The sequence below is a fragment of the Hyalella azteca genome, unplaced genomic scaffold, assembly GCF_000764305.2.
Source record: "Hyalella azteca isolate HAZT.00-mixed unplaced genomic scaffold, Hazt_2.0.2 contig9153, whole genome shotgun sequence".
NCBI classification, from domain to species: domain Eukaryota; kingdom Metazoa; phylum Arthropoda; class Malacostraca; order Amphipoda; family Hyalellidae; genus Hyalella; species Hyalella azteca.
The window spans coordinates 313,265-335,146 of NW_025939230.1; the positions used below are offsets into that span (position 1 = coordinate 313,265).

General features: G+C 35.7%; 1 protein-coding gene across 1 annotated transcript; it reads right to left on the bottom strand.

Moving 5' to 3' along the window:
* Nucleotides 1-5,156: 5,156 nt before the first annotated feature.
* Nucleotides 5,157-16,517, bottom strand: LOC108671046 (nicalin-1). The gene is made up of 12 exons (XM_018158529.2): nt 16,049-16,517; nt 13,093-13,295; nt 11,820-11,949; nt 10,618-10,712; nt 10,354-10,437; nt 9,652-9,804; nt 8,889-9,056; nt 8,250-8,393; nt 7,383-7,550; nt 6,928-7,052; nt 6,585-6,762; nt 5,157-5,469 (listed from the first exon to the last, which is right to left on the bottom strand). The coding sequence occupies exons 1-12, from the start codon at nt 16,200-16,202 to the stop codon at nt 5,386-5,388; spliced, it is 1,686 nt and encodes a 561-aa protein (XP_018014018.1). The 5' UTR covers nt 16,203-16,517; the 3' UTR covers nt 5,157-5,385.
* Between the last annotated feature and the right edge of the window lie 5,365 nt (nt 16,518-21,882).

Sequence of the window (21,882 nt, forward strand, 5' to 3'; positions counted from 1 at the left end):
ACTCATACTATTTGTCGTGTTGGGTGTTTGCCTTGAACCCGAGTTTCGCTTATCATTTCGCTGTTGTTGAGGACATCATTTTTATCTGCTTGTTTTTGACTTTGACTGTCAGCTTACTCGATAATTTGATGAGTCAGAAGTGGTATCTTGTTTGGCCATTGAGTTTTCATAAGTAATTGTTATTTCTTGATGCGGGAAGACGTACTCGTTCTTCCCTCTTACCGTAAATGCTCTACTAAGTAAAATTGAATAACTCTTTGTGTGAAGTTGTTGATGATGTGTACTAAAGTAGATCATTTGTACAAATTACTTCATCAAGCACGTTATAAGTGAGCAGCTTGCGTCAACTTACTTGAAAACTTTGGTTTCATCACTCACGCACATCTTCATGCTCTAGTACGAATGTTAATTATCAATTTTTATGGAATAACGGCGGAAAACTTGTGTTCTTGCGCACAAGCCAAATAATACTCATATATCTAATTGAGCTTAACATGATCAAATGCACGTAAATGATTATCATGTTATCATTCCTCGGCATTTCCACTTCGAGTGATGCCTCAAGCACTTGCTAATTATATATAGGTTGATATAGTAACTTTCAGGTTTAAGATGATATCAAAAATTTACACATATGCAATGGTCATTGATGTTATTACTCCTTCAGTTGTAATCTTCAGTTTTGTGCGAGGTATTTACAGAATATTGGATAATTTCTTATACTCACTGACCAGTTAGGACCATGGTTGAATTATGTATTAATTCAACCATGAGTTAGGACAGAGTATCACTAATAATATTTTTCACAGAAAAAACATTTGATTGTAATAGCTGTTTAAATTAATTGGAAAATTGATCGCCATTTTATTGTAAGTTGCGATAGTGACAAGATCACGTCATCTTATCACTTATGCAATAAACATTCAAACTGCTCCTACGGTTGGATCCATCGTTTTCTTTATTTTTTTTTTTAAGCTGCAGAATGTAGACGATTGGATTTCATCCTCCATGTTTATATTAGAAATTTTTCAGTTCGTCTATTTCCTCGTTTATTTCGTTGGTATTGTCTAGATATTGCGGTAATATTGTAAGTAATCACTAGCTAAAGCTTGCTCCAATTTTGTATCAGCAAATCACTGCCCCAATCTTGGTACTCTGCTGGACTGTAGCCACTAGGCCCACTCTACCTCCATTAAATATATCGTGAATACATTTATTGCACGAGGCAATACGGCCTAAAATACCCAGTAATTGCAAAAGCTCAACAAATTATGGCGCCGAAAGTAGAAATTTTAAATGTTCACAGGAAGTTTTCCAGTTTTCTGTTATGGAAATGAAAAATATTCATTGTCTTTATTAGATTCTCTTTCAATAAATTATTAGTTTAATTGAAGATGTAATAACTTGGTCATTTCCTTTGCAATCGATGTTTTTGGGGTCAAGACAATAAGTTATTTGATATTATTACGAAAATTATGTACGATTTTAGTGACGAAAATGACTCGAGAGAACTAATACTGAACTCACTTTAAAAGGCGTTGGAATAAGACGCAGTGAAAATTTGAACATATTTATTCGAGTTAATTACGATCTCATAAATCTAGCGACACGATACAAACGCTGCTACGCCTCGGGCACTGAAGGGCAAGAATTAAAACAATTAGCAAGCAAGCAGCTCGCTGAGCACAGCGTCTGGTTGATCATGAAAATGAGAAAAAAAGGTCGACAAAGCAGCTTTGTCGCAGGCAGAAACCTTAAAAAACTAGGAAAATATTGTTTGTATCTACCGCAAGTCTTCAATAATCATTTATCATGAATATAGTTTAGATATTGCAACAGATAATTCATTACCTCTTCAAACGGTTAACGAAAAAATACAACTTTGAATGTCCGCGCCAAACTTTGCACTTGAAGGCTAATTTTCCTAGATACTGTTGAGGAAATACACTTCGAGTTCATACGTAATCGGAATAAAATGTAATTTATTATAATGAAAAATGAACATATATTTGGAGTTAACAGAAGAATGAGGAGTAGGGTGAAGACTTAAATTACTCGCTATTAACAAATTCTAGTGTTCGTATGATTATGCCAGGTTAAGTAGGAACTAATTAAGCTCTAAGATAACCCAAAAAATTGATAAACTTCTATCCTTGTCGTTCTGTTGCACAAAAACATACTCAAAAGATCGGCAAAAAAATGAACCAACCTCGACATGTCAAAAAAGTTAAAACCTTAAATAAATTCTAAAACGATGAAAATTAATGACACTGAAACTGCTCCACAATTGTATGAAATAAACCATTTCAGTCTAATTAGGTTGAAACAAATTAAAATAAATATAAAAAGCTAAAGAAATAAATAAGTAAAAGGGTAATAAGCATGATCTGGGCATTCAAGCTTACTAAATTTCACCTTACTACGTATCACTCAAAGCAGTGTACTTAACCGATTGCTACGTACAAAATACTTATTTAAATGAGACTAGCAGGGAAAACAGCAAGCAATACATCAAAAGAAGCGTAAATTAGGATTGAATCAAATCAATAAAGCTTAAATTCAATATTAAGGAAGGTCATTCAGGTAAAAGGACTCGCCAAAAGTTCAGATTATTTAAAAAAAGTTAATTGATTGGGGAAAAGACTTCACCATCAATGTCAGCCACCACACCGCGTCTCACTAGACAACCTAAGACAAACCAAGAGACAGAATAAGAATATCTATTAGAGGCAGGGTATATTCACACAAAACTGTTGAATAGCTCGCTTGTCAAAGCAGACTATACCGATCACCATTCAGTCTCAATAAGCGTTGTCTTTTCAATATACTGTGTATTATGAAGAAATTCCAACAACATCATCTTTGACAATGTCTGTCACATTAATTTCACCATGAAAATAATTTTCTAATAAAGAGACTTTTTGAAAATGTTCTCACAGTGAAAATTACATCACACTAATTACTATAATATGTTGACGCGGTTGGCAAAGAAATGACTCCGATTTAGAATGCATTGAAAGTGGGAGAATATTTCGATATTTGTAGATTTGAATTAATCATTCCTCTTAATCTTGTACAGCAACACGCGCTTAATTTCAACAAAGACGTCCACGATCAGGGATACCAACGATACCCAAGAAAAAAAAATAACGATCGATACCCAATAAAAAAAACACTATCGAGGTGTGCCCATCAGAAAACTTAAATTTTTAATTGTTTCAAGCCTTTGTTCAGTGACAATTATATTTTGTCCCGCGAGAAGCCTCGTTTAAGCGTAATTTAGGTTTACACGGAAAAGAGAACAGCATTACATGTAGAATATAAAGCATTAAAAGAATCAATACCGTGAGCGAGTGGTAAAGAACTGATCGATCTATTTCGTGATGAACTGAAGGCTAACCGCCAAAAACAATGGTGAAATTTGTATCATAAATAGTCTTCAAAAAATAAACGGCTCGTCTTTTTAAATTAAAAACACGAATCTATTGTAATCTGAATCGGGCATCATAGAGCCTATGGAGTTAAAATCATTGAACCATATTCAAGCACTTAACATGAACTGACAAAAAAAATCTAAGCAATTCTACAAAAAATGTGTTGCGCCAAGCAGCAATAAGTGTACGTAATAAATCGATCATTAATATAATCAGTAAATGAGCAACTTAATACAAGCACATGTCAACACGATGAATTGTACCTAGCGCACACAAACGCCTCACCAACAACACAAATGTGTTCCTAACATCAGTGAGAATACCACTGCACGAATACTGTTGAAATTTAAGGTGTATTTATTTACTGACAAAATCTGACGTCTCCTTCACTTAGGACAACTAGAAAAGCTAGTCCGGACAACGGGAAGACGATTAACCACTGAATACACTATAACAATTTTTGGTCAATTTTAGCCCTACAAATGCCAAGGAAGTATTTCTTTAAATGAAATGTATTCATCATTACCAAATCAAATGCATTCAGGTAAATTTTTACCTGAGAGTTTCCTATGCAGATAAACTGTGAAACTCTACAATGAATTTAGTTTAATAAAATAGCTTGGTACTAAGATATACAAATGAAAGGTTATTCTGAAGAAGCGTAGAATCTCAGCTTCAAATATTTTGCCGAAAATTGTTTGAAAATCAGACAAGAGTTGCCATTAGACAAGGCAAATCTTGGAACAAATTGGCACATAGACTCGTAAGTCCTAAACATGGCTAGCAGCAGACATTGTTATTAACCTTTACGAAGGTAATGGGTGAACCCTGTTAACTATATGTTTATCGGACCGTAGCCAAACTACGGTTAGATACCTATAATCTATATATTTATCTGACCATAGCCAAATCCACAAGCTTCTGGCAGCTCAGGGACGATTTTAGATTTTTAAATGACTTGAAACATCGGAGTGGTCATTATAACAATGTTTCGAGATTCAAAAACTTTCTACAGACAAATTACTTTAAGCCGCAATATATTGGTATTAGATGGCAGAATTTGCTTTTTTATAAACGTGCGATAATTGACCAGAGAATTCGTCTATTTAAATTATCAGAGAGTGGACCAATTCCTCTAATGACATTGGTAGATTAAAAGGCTTATTTCAGGAAGTAGTTTATCACGCTTCGAATGCAACATGAAATTTAAGGTGTATTTATTTACTGACCGACAAAATCTGATGAGACAATCCAACGCAACAGCGGCTCGGTATCCTGGTTGTTAGTCTACTTTGTCGATATAGTCCAAATGATGAAGAAGTCTACAGCCTTCTTTGAAGGAACATTTATAGACTACATCGGCCTCTCGGAAAAGTGGGCCCCGACTCCAGCAATCTGGCCACACTCGTCATCAAGCAGTGGCCCGCCTCCAGCTATCCATCTACTGACTACCGGATTTGTCTGAACTTTGAAAGAGTTTTCAGAGTGATTTTTTGGTTAAAAATGTTACTGTTGTATTCTATTTCAGTATATTATGCACTTATTTCCAGTAAAATTTCAATATTAAATGCTTCTTGTAACTTGAAAATGAAGGTTTGTTGCATTCGAAACGTCGGTATTGAACTAAAACTACTTCCCGAAATAAGCCTTTTGATCAACCAACGTCATCTGAAGAATTGTCCGACTCTCTGATAATTTAAATCAACGAATTCTCTGGTCATTAATCGCCTTAATATATGTACATACATTCAACAAAAAATTATTTTTTCTATAACCAACGAGATTAGTCCAAACAACTACTGCTACCATTGTTTGAATTTTTCATATTTAGAACTGCAGGACTGTGACAAAACTTAAGAGTAATTAGTAAAATTCAAGATTTAAATACGAGACGCTGTCCATTCTCGGTTGACATTTTCAGCCCTGGCAGCAGTCGGTGGCACTGGTAGACTTAATGGTACTTGCTCTTCACTTTGCCATTGGAAACGCGGATGGAACTTGACTGGATGACAAGGTTCTGGATCAATGGCATTTGCTGCGAAAAAAGGTACCTATCGTAAATAAACTGTTTTCAAAAACCGACACGTTCACAATTCTGTATGAATTGGATTCTGAATTTCATAACTGGCTATTTTTCTCAATAGAGATCGTTAGCAGTCATCCAGCTGAGAGAACATGGCGAATGACATCTAAATTTCTACTCAACGAGAAATTAATGCTAAACTGTTACCGTAAAATGGGGTAACTTAGACCACTTTTTTTCTTATCAATGATGCCATTTTTTTACTAGCTAAATTAAACTTAAATTGAAACATGCAAAATACAGGTCTATACTCTAGCTTCACTCACCATAAATTGCTGGCTCCTGCCTCTCATAGTCTTTATGTAATTTCAAAAAAAGTGATGGTCTTTGTTACAATAGTGTTTGAGTTGTGGGGGTTTTCGTTAAAAAAACAAAAAGTGGTCTAAGTTACCCCGCCGGTCTAAGTTACCCCATTTTACGGTATGTCTGTGAAAGCTTCTCGATTCATGTAAAATTAATCAAGAGTGAATTTTCGGTATAACGCTTCATATAGGATTTCATCATTATCAATAGCAGTGAAAATTTCACATTCTTTATTATATGTAAAGATCCTGCATGCTGCAATGGCAGTTGATATTTAGTTACTGTAAATCAATAGGGTAGCAGCATTCAGCAATGACAGATAATGCGATTAACGCACCAATAGGAGAGATATCAACTTGAGTAAGTAGGTGCAAGAGTTGAATAAGCTCCTGATAATCAACAATGGAGGATTACTAATCAAGAAATATATCCATACGAGATGAAACAATGAGTAAGCTGCATCAGCAAATAAATACTGAAACATCAACTAGTGATTGTTATTACCGTATAGCTTCTCTATGTCGGGCATCTGGATTGTGTCATTTGTATTTTCCTGAATTTTTATTAGTTTGCCATTCAGATTTCGTTTTTAGCTTCTATAGCTTTCATTGGTTTTATAGCAAATATGCAAAAACGGACCCTCTGTGAAAAACTTTGTTTAGTAGTAAGATGAGCCAAGAAGACAGAATTTCGACGGCATGTGGAGAATCTGACACATATAGCACAGAAATTGTGCATATTAAAATAAGATGAATGAGAGTTACCTGGAGCAGAAGATAAACCACACCGAGATAGCCGGCAATGATGAGTGACAGGAGCAAGTCAAAAGAGGCAGGCTTGATGGAGTACGCAACCATGACGCCGCCGGTGTTATCGTGGAACCCAAAGTCTGGGTCACGCTTGTCAGGCTTGAACACGGACAGCTTCACGTCCACTGTGAACCTGCGCCGTAGAAATGTATTATGAGAGGAATGCCATGTACTTGACAATGTTTATTCAAAACATTATCAAAAAATACATTGCAGATGTATTTTTGTTCCATTCAAAAATATTATCATCTTAAAAAGTTATAAATTTTTATGTGTTAGTTGAAGAAGACGAACTGACCTGAGCAAAGCTTCATGCAGAGCTCGCACAAGAGGATGAGACTTCGCCGGCTGCAGCAGTTGTGTGGAGCGCGCCTGAGACGTCAGCAACGACAGCCAATACGACAGGCTGTTGCTGTTTACGTTCTGGTGGACAAAGTTTACATTAATTAAGATGTCATTCTAATATATAGGAGTTGTTAAGGGATAATGTCGTAATTTCGGGTTAGTGTCTGCCTTTCTAAATTTTTAACCTAGTTTCCAAAAAAGCGGTAGTAGGTATATTAAAACACTTTTTTTGGGTAATTGGAAAATTTTAAAAGGAAAACACAATAAATTATGTGAAATTTATAAAGAAAAAATGTTTGAATTAAATGGAAAATTCTAATGGAAAATGCTAAAATATAGTGAAAATTAGTTATGATTAAGATAGAATAATTTCAGTTACTGAATGAGCGCATTTATGCCTAGACGCACGAGTGCAGGAGGCAGATCATGCAGCATGTGGTGCACAGCTCCAGCAGCACCGTTGTATATGGTGCGCAGCAAGGCAGTGTGCAGTACGCTGGTGTGCAGCACCAGACGTGTGGTGTTCAGTGCAGACAGGGTGTCCGTGATACTGCCGCGCTCATCTCCATCCCCGCTCTGAAATATATTACGTTAATTGTGATGATGGTGAGCGAAGTGGTGGTGAGTTCTCTATATCAGCGAGTGCTAACAAACACCCTAGTGTCGAGATTCGGAACCATAATGCTTTCAAATCAATTTTGACAACTGATACTAAATATTGTTAATAAATAACATAAACTACACGGTAACATTTGCCAGCTGGACTACAGACCTGCGAGCATTGCCTCTAATATAACCTAAGCTAACTACAACCCTAACTACTATATGCATGCTGCCAGTACTGGCTTAAAGATTTTTAAATACATTTTTTGCAATATCCAAATCATTGTTTTGATTGAACTCAATTTAAAGAATTAGATTTGTAAATATGCTTACAAGTTGTTATTAAACACTGCTTCAAAAGCACTAAAAGTAGCATCTTTGTCCAATATCTTATCTACATCACCTCGAGATCATCACTCGCCACTACTCAAAGATAATTATTATCATTCCCAAGAATTGCACAAACTAGAACTTAGCTACCATCACAATGGCCAAATCACTGATGACTTCAAGCCAAACATAGCTTTAATTAAATTAATCTACAAGTATTGCACAAACACGAACTTAGCTACCATCACAAGGGACAATAACTAGTGACGTCAATACAAACACAGCTTTAATAAATATACTCATTATCTTAGAAGAAATTCAACATGATCTGCTCCAACAGACAGTGAGAGCGGAGAGCGTTGCGGCAGACAGCTTCTTGATGCTGTAGAGGTGATGCTGCCACGGCTGCCTCGCATCTGCCAAGTCTATCTTGCGGTGCACGAGTCCCACCTCCACACCCAGCTCCTGACCTGCCTCGAGCAGCCTCTATGGGGATAATATCAACATTACTTTCTTCCTTTCTGTAAATTGTTCGAGCAAAACACATGCAAATATATTTGCCATGACTCAACTAATAAACGTTAGTAATATCATCTTTGTACAAAAACATATACGACAAGCCTTAGTATAGAAGGCAAGTATTGAGGAAAAAAAAACTGAGCTCGCCATGATGGCGAGAACCCACTTTATAGAAGGCATGCATTGAGGGAAAAATAAACAGAGCTATTGCGAGAACCGACTTTATAGAAGGCATGCATTGAGGGAAAAATAAACAGAGCTATTGCGAGAACCGACTTTATAGAAGGCATGCATTGAGGGAAAAATAAACAGAGCTCGCCATGATAGTGAGCACCGACCTGATAAAAGGCATACATTGAGGGAAAAATAAACAGAGCTCGCCATGATAGTGAGCACCGACCTGATAAAAGGCATGCATAGAGGGAAAACTAAACAGAGCTCGCCATGATAGTGAGCACCGACCTGATAGAAGGCATGCATGAGTGTGCCGTTCTTCGGAGGACGTGACACGTGGAGCTGCAGGCTGTTGGTGGCAGCCAGGGCGTCGAGGCACAGCACAAAAGTGGGGCGTCCTTCACCCAGAATATTTGTGTCGCCTCCTTCCATGTCGTCCAGGAATCGCTTCGTGCCCTGCTCAATTATTTAAACAGTTCAAAGATTTTATTCACAAATGTAGTGCATTATGCACTGCAACATGCAGTGAATTATTGTTGGATTTACGGTTTGAATAATTATTTAACGAGTGCATGCAGAGACAAACTCAAAATGTCAAGTCTTTGCAAAACAAATTGTAAATAAAGTTTCTGCTTTAATTTCTATTGCTAGTCAAGAGCCCCAGCTGGCTTATAAATTATTGACTCTGGCGCAGATAATCCATTCGGCAATCATCATTCCTATCGGTTACAGATTACATAAATAGAGCCAGTGGTAAGCAGTGCAGTTCCATTGTAAAGGTATCATGTTTCTTGGTCCTTGTATTTTTACAACGCAACAGGTGTGAGGCATGTTACAGGAATATTTATTTTGCCAATCCATGTAGGATTTGGGCTTATTTATAGGTATTTCCAGGCAATTTATGGGTACAGCAATATGACTCAATGCTGCTGTTTAAGCAGGACTTTCCTATTTCCTTGCGCTACATCCACTATGATGGCTTATAAAGGTTATCAAGTCGATACTAATTTTGGGCATTAGTAAGAAAGTGGAATTTAACCAAAATATGTACCTGATAGTTGAGGAAGCCTCCTCCAGGCAAGAGGAAGAAGAGGTTGGCATGAGGGTGCGTGTGGGGAGACTTGTACAGTCGCGACAAAAGTCTTGCAATTTCTAACAGGGCTGCCACTCCAGAACCATTGCTGTCAGCACCAAATGATAATTCCTGGAATAAATTTCAGCAACAATTCACAATGCAATAAAAAATTAATGAATGAAGATAATTAATATTGAAAATATTTTGAATTTGTAACAAAAATACTTTGAATTTTCAACAAAAAGATTTTGAATCTTTAACAAAAAGAGTTTGAATTGAATTTTTCAAGCAATCAATGTACCATTGTACCAAAAAATCTTTTATGAAAATCCAATGCTGCTCCATCACTCAATATTTCATCTTGTAAAACCTAAAATTATTTTTCCTTTGGAAAGATCGAAAGATGAAAGAAGCTTATACATTTTGATCAAAAATTCATGAAATATACTGACATTTACTTACAATTTGATTGATGCCATTTGCATTCTTCAGAAATTGCAAAATGCCATCAAAAAAAGTTTATTAATCCCCTTTTTTGAATATTTCAGGGTACACAGACTGTTACAATAGCAACCATCATAATGCTACTTAAGCAGCATTCACCAATAACTGCTCCACCTTATCCATTTTATATCAAATAGAACATGAATTAGGTAGAATTAGACCCAGGATACTCACAGGTGCGGCACCAAATGCATCATAATGAGCCACAATTGCTATGGAAGGCAGCTTTTCTTCAGCACCAAAGCCATTCAGTTGTCCCTGTAGTGGAATCAACAAAGTAAATTTATATCATGACATGACAAATGTTATTCAAGCAGAGAAATTTACAGGAGGATTTTGGTTATTTAAATAAAAGATATCAGAAATACGATACAACTTTCTCTTTCTGAAGAGCATTTGTTTTATTTATCAAGTTTCATGTTTTATTTTATCACTCACCTGGACATTGGCAACAGCAACGTCAAGCATTGGCTTGGACTGAGCGCCTGACACCACCATTTGGTAGCCATCAGATGCCAGGCTGCTGAGAAAATCTGAAACATTAAATAAAATATAAACAATTATATATATAATTATAATAAATAAATCTGAAACAGTTTATTTAAAATCTATCAGTTATAAATATAATTACAATAAATAAACCTGAAACATTAGTATACCTACGTACATCATCAAAATAGTGATTACTTTAAAAACTGACCATTTTTCTACATAAAAGTTTGAGAGAAATTAAAACAATTTACCTACTGTGTCAACATTCTTGAAAATAAAATGAAAGTGATAGAGAAAAAAATAGTAAACTGATACGAGTAACTCAGACCAAATTATTATTAACTCAAGACTGGCATTGCATTTGTAATAATAATGCTGAAGACTTTCACTTTCCAACAGTCCTTACGTGAGAAATATAAAACATGACATTTCTAAGAGATAGTCTAAAAAATGTCAAAAATTGCACTGTAAATAAAGAGTTTTGCAGTGGAAAAACAAAACAAAAACACTTATGAATTATAACAATAATTGTTAGTACAATGGCAAAAAAATGAATAAAATGGTCAAAATTTTTTATTCTAAATTTGGATTTGAATACTGTCAATTTGTCAAAATGTAATGGAGTTGCAGGCTGTATATCCATTTTTTCTCAATTAATTTGAAATGAGTTCTGAAGAGACTGATTTAACAGAATGAGACTGATTTAATGGAATGCGACTGATTCAATTAAATGAGACTGATTCAATTAAATGAGACTGATTTAATGAAATGAGACTGATTTAATGGACTGAGACTGACTTAAAGGAATTAAACTGACTTGATGGAATGAGATTGATTTAATGGAATGAGACTGATTTAATGAAAATAGACTGATATACCGGTAATTGAATGAATTCAATGGAATGAGACTGATTTATTAGAATGAGATTGATTTGATGGAATGAGAAGTCCTGATTTATTGGAATGAGACTGATGTAATGGAATGAGATTGATTTAGTTTAAATTATCAATATCAGAGATAATTAAAACAAATAATGAACACTGGTATAAATAGACAGATTTTCAAGCATTTGGGGAAAGGCACATACAACTAAGATTCGGACTTCTCATGATGTAGGTACATATTTTAACAGGATCCTCCAACTCACTGGCAGCAGCTGAGGAGGCACCAGAAGAAGTCTTGTCCTTGACACTTTGGTAAATGGCAGCTAACTCAGGTGTCTCTTGAGCCAGATAGACGGCCATTGGCACTTCAGTGCTCAGCATGGCTTCCTCCAACTGCACAATGACAAACACAATGTAGACATTGCTGCTACACCATCATAGTTGTACCAACATACATCATGTGGATGAGAACTGGATTGGAATTTTCATAGAACTTTAATGCAATTTTAGTCTTCATGTCACTGTTCATTGGAACTGTCAAAAGTTCATACAGATGTGCATACCAGTAACAATATTTTTCAAACCATTTATACATATACCGTCAACCGGGGCTACTCGGAACAGGCGGGGCTACTCGGGACAGGCCTATGACATGGCGTAAAACTGTTGTAGTAGCGAAACTAATTAGAATATCGCAAAACTAAAAATAGTGGCATAAACGTACCTATTTTTCCTATCTATCTAGTATAAAGGAAGTCGAAAAATACTACATTTACTTGCTTTGAAAAATTCCTGAAAGAAATGGTGAAAAACTATGTTTTTTAAAGTTACAACTGCTAAGGTATGTAGCAAAAAAATATTCGCCGTATTAAAAAATTTTACTTACATAAAAGTTGCACCCAGGTGTCGGCTTGAAAACGTAATTGACAGAATTTGCCTATCTCATTCCAAAAAGAAATGGCAGCCATTTCCGCACGGCGGGGCTACTCGGGACAATGGAATTTTTTTGACAACGCCATTCGATAGCCCTGCCAATCAGCTATAAAATGAGACTAAACTTGTTTATGAAATGTTTCATCATAAGAAGTTATTAACTGTTATTTAAAACTAATCGTTCAAATCTGTCCCGAGTAGCCCCGGTTGACGGTATTCAAATAGAGGCATATAAATCTTTATTCTATTTTGAAGGAGGATTATCACAAATCAAGTGCACCAATTTTAAACACTCTTTCTTGGGATATTATGTTTCAGCTAAATCAGAGATTCTGAATGTATATCCCATCCACAGAGCAATACAGTATGAAGGTACTACAATCAAAAATTATTTGAATGGCAAACCAGAATAATTACAGTAGATTCAACTGCAATCAGATTAAAAAAGAAATCCAAATTTTCATAAAATATTTATTCAACTTTACCTGTCTCACAAGCATCTTCACAGGAGCTGAAAGAGCAGTCATGTTACTGTAGATTCAACTGCACTTATATTTTAAAAAAATAGATATTTCCATAAAATATATACATATTCAACTTTACCTGTCTCACAAGCATCTTTACAGGAGCTGAAAGAGCAGTCATGTTGCTGGGCAGGATGATGACCATTGCAGCAGCTCCTTGACTTGACACAAGTCTGTACACCTCAGGGGTGACGTCCACCAGCTTTGCCAAGATGCATTGCCGCAGCATAGGACCATCACTTAGAGTTCCTGCCTCGACATTCACCAAACTTCCAAGAGAACCTGAAAATAAGAGGTTGTTCTGAGTCAAGTGCCAATGTTTGGGCCCCCTGGAGGGCAGAATAGTATATACTATTTCCATATTGTATGCATAGACAAGAAATACAAGCTATATAAATTACCTACCATAAAATGGGGTTATAAGGGACAATTTTGAGCATTTTTCGTTAACTTCTTACCATGAAAAATTTCATAAATGAGCTTAGGATAATTTTAAAGGTCTTTCTGAGGGCTATTGTATGGCATTTCCAAAAAAATACATATGCTATTCATAAGGTGCCAGATGCAAAAGAATAGCTTCCAAATTACTCCTGGGAATGGGGTAATTTGGAACACTTGAAATAAAACCTAATTTTAAGACATTTGAAGCATGCAGAGTGTAGGTACTTATCTAATACTAACAGTACTCTAAAGTCCTCCTCCTTCTTTATAGATGATTTAGATGTAGAATAAATGGACATTTTCTGTGATTTTTTACTTGCTGTTCATTTATTGATATGATATTACAATATCCATTATGACCATACATTACCATATTATTGATGTGATATTACCCTATCCATAAACATGCCATTGAGCATTTACAATTACCTTGTCCACTGCAAGCTTTATATCAGCAGCCTTATAGCATTTCTTCTGTATCTGTAAGCTTACAGGATGGCTTGTAATTTCACACCATTTTAAATTGGGCCAAGTGAATTGACTTTAACAAAAAAAAGATCATAAAAACATACCTACCTGAAACAAAAAGAAATATTTTAGTAACAACCATCATATTTTTTGGAGAAATAAATCATAGGAGTTTAGGTTAATTACTTTTAATTTTATGTTGTCTGGTGCACAATTTCATCTATAACATTCTATGCACAATTTTGTGATGACTGATGATGCATCAATTTTTCATTAAGTTAAATTTTTTTGCTGAGCAAGGTAAATAGAATGAAAAATTTTTTTCTAATCAATTATTTTTGTTAACTGGAGCTTTTGTTAATTGAGGTTCAGCTGTAAATGCTTTTTGTAGGGGTGTCCCTCGTTACCCCATCTTGCAAAAATGGCTGCCTTTTCGGGGGGAATTAGATACCTACATTCTGTCAATCACGTTTTTAAGCCAACACCTATGTGCAACTTTCATCAGTTTCATGCAAGTAAAATTTTTAAAATGACTAATTTTTTTTTTTTTGCTAGGTACTGAGTACAGCAATCCCTTGATTAATGTGGTTAATAAATCCCTGAGTTTTACTGTGTTAAGCAAAACCGCGATAATCAAACTTAAGAATATATGGGAATAATTATAACGAATCCTCAAAAATAGCAAAGTTACATGAAAATTTTTTTTCACCGATCTTCACCTAGGTCTTCACCAATCTTCGTTTTCGTTTCACCATTATCAAAACGCTTAATTATTTCAAGCTTAGTCTCCAAAGTGATATTTTTACGTTTAAGCATTCCCTTTTCGTCCATAATTACATACGACGGTAATTTATCAAGGAAAATTATGTAGTTTGATAAAAATGAGCAGTAGATATGGCAGCGATCTTGACCAGTTGAAGGCTAACGAGTAACTAGAGCACCGGCATGGCGCACTTACCGGCGAACGTTGCCGAACTCGATCATTCGAGTTATGAACGAGACAAGGCGCGGTTAAACCGAATCTGTAGTCAGCATGAGTGCCTACGGAACGGGACCTTATTTAAAGAATTATTGGCTGAAATTCATAAAGTAACAACATTTGGCGAATTTTTCCAAGAGTCGTAACAAAAGTAACAACATAAGTTCTAATAAGCAAAAGTAACACTTTTGTTACGAACGTAACACCTCTGGCTAGGGGCGGGAAAATGATGCGTTGTGAAAAAAAAAGTCGCGCTAATCAAAACTGGCACCGCGTAGATTAAGGGTAGGTCACAAATTTTTTTTCCGCATTAATCAAAAGTCAAAACCGCGGTATTCAAAACCGTGCTAATCAAGGGATTGCTGTACAGACCTTAGCAGTCAGCATTCAGCAGAGGTGCTTTTCCAGAATCTCACTTTTCACACATTTTTACAGGGATTTTTTAGAGGTAAGAAATGTATGATTTGTTAAAATTGCTTTGTAATTGCAGTTTATGCTACATTTCTACATAGATAGTAAAAATGTTGAACTTTATTCTGCTATTTTTAGTTTTGCAATATTTTGATTACGTACTTATAAGTTATTAGTTTAGCTGCTACAACATTTTTGTGGAATGTGGGATGCTTCTCCCAATTTTTACCCCACCCATCCCTTATTGCCCTATTTGATGGTATTGGTAGTGGTACCTATTATTGCTATTAAGCTACTATTGGTCAAAAATTATTGAGAATAGCCCTAAGCCTATGTCCATTTGGCATTTGGAGGCTTGGAGCTGCAGCATCAAGATTACAATACAACACTGTCAAGTGTCAACACATAGAACTTTTTCCTCCTGATGAATTGATGATCATGCAACTGCCAGCAGAATTAAAAAGATAATATATGTCAAAACATCATAATGAGAATAGTGCCTAGTCATTCATATTTCATATGAAATGGAAATTGAAATAAAAAAATTATAAACATAAAATAGCTATGTAGGGATGTAGGCATACATCATGATCAAAATTGAAACAGAACCTTCCAATAGCAATAAGGCTTCCATAGTTCCATTCTAGGCTAGGTATACTGCATTACTGCTAATAAATTACAATAAAGTTTCTTAAAATGTAAAAGTAATTTTGAAATAAAATTAAGAAATACTTACCAAACGAATTAGAATGTAATTGAAATTGTTGAAGCCTGTGAACGTTGAACTCAGATGTGGCTCGGGCTTGAAGGGGAGATAGGACAACCAAGAAGGCCATAAGCAAAGCACCTCCGCGAAGAAATTCAACAACATCTTCACTCAACCACAACATTTTCAATGGCAACCTCTTATTTTTTAAGCCAAAAGGTATACCTTTGCCCTTTCTACTCGCACAGTACACCCACTTCTATTTTAGTTTTATCACTTGACCGGTCAGTTGACTTAAGAAATCTTGGATTCTAGGTTTACGCGACTATCTCATGAATACCCATGTAGTACAGATCCAACTCATTGATTGTTGCACAATAAAATTTTCTTATGTGATTTTTTTAAATGGATTCCTAATTGATGAGGCCACTAAAAATCTCCGGCAGATTCAAAGTTTTTTGTCATTTATCAAGGTATTGCGCATTAATTTTACTTTAAGCTTGACGAATGCCATTTTGTGATTCTTCTTAATTGTTTCAATCATTCATTTGCCTATTTTTAAACAGAGCGAACTAAATCAATGAACAATATTCTGCGCGATGTTTAGTGATCTTTAGATAACGCTTAATAACATTTTTGATGTAACAATATGTTAGAAAGGAATGTCGTTTGTAGCCAATCGTATCCACAAATACTTATGTTATGATATGAGGATCTCATTCCAAATGCAAACTGTCGTTAGGAAATGACAAATTTCTCACTTCCCCTCAGAAGTTGAGCGCTCTACTTCAACTTAGATTAGAAGCAAAAAGCCATTGCGCTGGGCCAGGAAAGTGAGTTAATTCTCTTTAAATGTTTATGTTTCCTTAAGCTCTAAAAGTACCAAAATTGAATTGGCCATAATTAATGGACACTATAGTCTATAGATTATGCTAAAAAAATAGACTCAGTGGTTACGGTTCAAAGTACCGATAGTGGAGCAGTAAGTTGCATGCATTTTCGAGACCCGCAACATGCTGCGAAAATTCTGCGACGTTCAAAATTAGCAGCGACAGATCTAATGCATGGCCCGCGTTTATTGGGACGCTATTCTATTCTTGGTTTTTAAATTTCCTATTCGAATTCATCCGCGCAAAAAAGTTTAGTTTCCCTGAAATTTACGTGTGGCGTTATGGATGCAGTTAAGTGTGATGGAGATGAACGATGTAAAGGAATATGCTGGATGAACATGACAGTCAATATGACTATTACCATTAACCCAGCGAAATCCTACAACCTCCAGCATTAATTCAAGCCAGGCTATTTGATTAAATTGCACCGTCACCTAGAATGGCCACCGGATTTACCACATGTGAAAATAAAATTGCAGTACTCGTCTTTTTAGCGCATTTTCTCATTTATGGAAAAAATGCGCTATTGTGCTCGCCATGTCCGTCTGTCTGCCTGTCTGTCTGTCTGTCCGTCCGTCCGTGACCTCAAATTTTCGTCGACGAGAAAATGCGCTCTCTGTCACTAACTGCAGTGAGTACTGAGTTATATTTTTTCTTGTTTGATTAAGTTGAAAATAATTTTAACTAAATGCCAGCAGTTTCAATTGTGTGCCTTGAGAAAGATTGAAGATTCAAAACGTTATTAGAAAGGTGAATATTATAGTTGAACCTGCCATCGCTTGAGAATTAGTATCCAATTGCTTTGAAATGGCTGCATCTGTAGGTATGAAAGTCAGGAACTGAGCTATAAATTTTTCGGTTGCAAGTATTTTTACAAGCCTTACAGCGTGTATCAAGACTATCGCAAGCTGTAGTTTATTTTTTGAACGCATTTGAAATTTTCCGATGCTGGCGGGGCTCCGGTAGCTGAAGAATATAAGTACGAGTACATGATATAATAACCAAATTAAGTAATTGATTTGATAACAAAATGAAGTTTATGATATGATGACCAAATAAGGTAATTGATATGAAAAGCAAATAAAGTAAACGATATGATAACCAAATAAAATAATTGCTATGATAACCAAATAAAATAATTGCTATGATAACCAAATAAAATAATTGATATGATAACCAAATAAAATATATGATATGAAAACCAAATAAAGTAAATGATATGATAACTAAAGACAGTAAAAGATATGATAACAACCGGGTATTTATTTTTATTTTACCGCTAATTGGAAAAAAAACCCTCCAACTCCGAACTAATCGGAAATACTGTCAATTTTCATTTAAACTCTGTTCAAAATTTTTATGACAACAAAATAAGTTACAACGTAAATCACACTGCACGGCAGTAGCACCACATTGCGTTTTGTTGGTGGTGAACCCACGAAGCGTCGGTTACGAATTGCAATAAGGCAGTCATTGTGCTGATTAAATTTCAGCAATTTTATAGTAAAGTATAAATAGTATGGTATAAATAGTATAAACTATACGTTTATTTGCAATAATTCTTGAGAAAGCCGTCTAATTAATATTTCCCGTGATTTTAATTAGTTATTCATGCGGTTTCCAGCAAGATATTATAATTTTTAATTAAGCTACTTTTTCACATGACCGATCATTTGAAATTATACTAATTACAGAGTATCTATGGGTTGAGCCTTCATTGTTTGCTGCTACCTGCTAAGATCCCTACAATATTCTAATTAGAGAAGGCTGTAAAAATTAACATAAAAAAATCATTTTACGATCTTTTACTGCTCTTTTAGACACTGCGGAAGTTTCATTTAAACCTTGACCAGAAGGGTGACGTATGATCAAGCAATATTCTTTAATTTCATAACCGATGTACCAAGTATATCAGTACAACCTATCAGGTCGTTGAAGAACAGACATAATTTTCAAATATTTCGAGCATTTCGAGATGTATAAACCACGAAGAGTCTCCTGACCTGAGCTTGGGAAACTGAGGAACTCAAGCCCACAGTTTCTCAATACGACGGTGAGTTTGGCGCTGATTCAGAATTCAGATCAAATACTTATCATTTATTTGTATGGTCTGTAATTGGATTGTCCTTTAAAAAGCCAAAAATTTGTGAATTTTATTAGAAAATGTTTGTTTTATGTACCCTAGCAAAGCAATATTTTCAAAAATTAATTAAAGAAAATATGCAGTTCAAAGAATGAAAATTGATAATAAGCAGAACGTTTAAATTGATGCGAGAGTTTTCCAGGAAGAATAATTCAAATCTTTCAATATTTAGCTAGTTAGTTTTTTTTTGCCCGTCATGTTTTCAAATTTAGCGACATCGATATCGACATGGAGAACTATCCAAGCCTGCCGTCATAAACTTCGTGTTTATTACGAACAGACACTGTCATCAGACACAAATTAAACCCTTCCACGTAGGCATAAGCATGTCATGCAACATGGAGTCACTTACTCTAGCGCAATACTGGCACATTGAATGACACCAGTCAAGATAATAATAAATAAAACAATGTTGGCAGCAACAAGGCGTCAACCAACATGCTTACAGTCACAGCATACAGGTAATCTTTTAATCCCCAGCGTGTCGAAATATTGCCTCTTATCCAAGCCAGACACGAAGCAATTTGGTTGCAGGTGTTGCCAAAAGGCATGTCACACAACACCAGCCCCAGCGTTATTGCTCTCTATGAATAGCGCGACACCGACGCGTCAGGTGGTGTCCACAGGCTGTTGCTGTGCATCCGTTTACAGATGTGCTGAGCTTATGCCAATAAACGCACTCATTTTTCTTGTGGCCGCAATCGCGTCTGGAACCGCTAATATCTCTGACCGTGTTGAAGCACTGATATCTTTGACCGTGTTGAACCACTGATATCTTTGACCGTGTTGAAGCACTGATATATTTGACCGTGTTGAACCACTGATATCTTTGACCGTGTGATCAAAAGAGCGTTCGAAATATTGAATCAAGGGCATATGTTTTGCGACTGTGATGTGCTCTCGAGTAATGAAAGTCTAAATCCTAATTTTATTAGGATTTATCTGCCAATAAACAGAAAACTCGCCGACTCATCATATCAGAGGCCATGTTCTTGAAATGTCGCATGCAGCACATCTGTTTTCATATATGGCCCGGGTTGGTCCAAGCTACTAAAAAACCTTTGCATTGTCTTTTAAAATCTTCGAAGAACTCACAATTTCCTTCTTCCCACGTTATAATCATTGGTTGTAGCATCGAATTCAATTAATATAGTCGTGTAAAGTTGAGAATTTGCGTCTTCAACTGGACATTTATTTTTCCTGTTTTCCTCGCAGTTTCCTACAAAGTAAAAGTCTGGAATAGTAAATGAAATATCGTGTTAGGTTTTTAAAGTTACATCAGGTTCTATTACTAGATTCCAATTAATAGATTAGTTTATTATAACTTTTAAATAGTTTCATGCAGGTAGTCATTACGTAATGAAGAAATGCAGTTTGATTTATTTGGCTATATACTTTAAGTGGCAAGTGTAGTAACCCGAAAATGAAATATGTTAAAGTGCTAGCACCTTTTGAAGCGTAGGAAAAAGAAGCAAGATATATTACACAATGGATATGTGCGTTTTTACCGCTTTTTATTGATACTCTGCTTGACGGAGTTCAGCTTAAAAATCTATTGAATAAATAGTCCTATATATGTGCCCAATTGACTGTTGAATATTGGATTTGCAGTCTGAATTGCAAGTCATCAAATGACGGACCTGCATTAAGCAATAAATTTTTCATCCATTCACCGCAAAAATCAATTGTGTGTTTTCATTGTTTTCACAAGCGCTTTTAAAGCTGAACTGAAGTCTACATGAGTACTGGATTTTTTTAGAGCACCACAAACGCGTAACATTACTTTTCTAAATGTTGACGCACCGATTAAGAAATATTTGAAATTTTAGCAACTCACGTTTGAATTTCGTTTTAAGATTGGAACACACGGCGCTTTGCTCACTTAGTATTGGCGTGTAAGCATTCAGCTTTAACACTTCACTGTGATTCAGAAACTAAACGTAGTGAGCGGCATTGGCAAGCCAGTCTTTCTGGAGTCTTTGTGTCTTAGAAGATGGCAGGTTGCGCTTTTTATGCGTCATGCTCTGCATTCGAATTTTGCTGCCCAGATTACATTTCCATATCTCAGTCTCACTGAACACCCGGGGCTGAGTGACCTCACCCTAAATGTCGAACACGATGTTAGGGTAACCGGCAGGCGCCCTATATATGGTTGTGTCGTGTTGGTAACCATGCATCCTAGTGGCAATGTTATACATATTGGCAAGAAAAATTTTCTCAAACTCGTTCGTGTTCAGAATTGAACATGAACATGATAGTATACAAGTATAAACCACTATTAGTATATTAGTGGATTAATTGTAGGTAAGAGAAGATTGGGAAAAATTGATTGAACTGGAGCAGCTAGGAGAATGTTTAGGTATTTATTACACTTACCTTCTTGAAAACTTTTCAAGGCCTGTTCTAGCGATAACTCTTTTAAACTAAGTCACGAATGGAAAAAAACAGAGCTTTCACATGAAAGCTCTATATCTTATATGGTCGAATTTAATGATATATGAGAACATGGATTAGAAAGTTACCCAGGTCCATGCACAAATAATTCGGCTGTAAAATTGCAAGAGCTTTTTAAAAATCACAAACATCACGTGCAAGTAATGGAGACTAAGTTGACCAGCAATTTAAGCCTTTCATGTTAATTAATCGGAATCTGGTGATAACAGGGGTGTAGTACTGTAGGATGTAATGCATGTGTCGAGCCGAAATTGCGGAATTGCTGATTCTATGGAATCGGCAGCCAGTTGCTGAATATGTAGAATCAGCATTTCGTTGCTGATTCCGAAAATCGGACGTTAGAGTTAGAGTTAGAACAAGAATCGACAGTTGGAATA

Coding starts and splice junctions, on each gene's coding strand:
- LOC108671046 (XM_018158529.2), bottom strand. CDS start 16,202: ATGTTGTGGTTGAGTGAAGATGTTGTTGAATTTCTTCGCGGAGGTGCT. Junction 13,296..16,048: donor ATTACATTCTAATTCGTTTG/GTAAGTATTTCT, acceptor TCTTATTTTCAG/GTTCTCTTGGAAGTTTGGTG. Junction 6,763..6,927: donor CTGCATGAAGCTTTGCTCAG/GTCAGTTCGTCT, acceptor TCTACGGCGCAG/GTTCACAGTGGACGTGAAGC.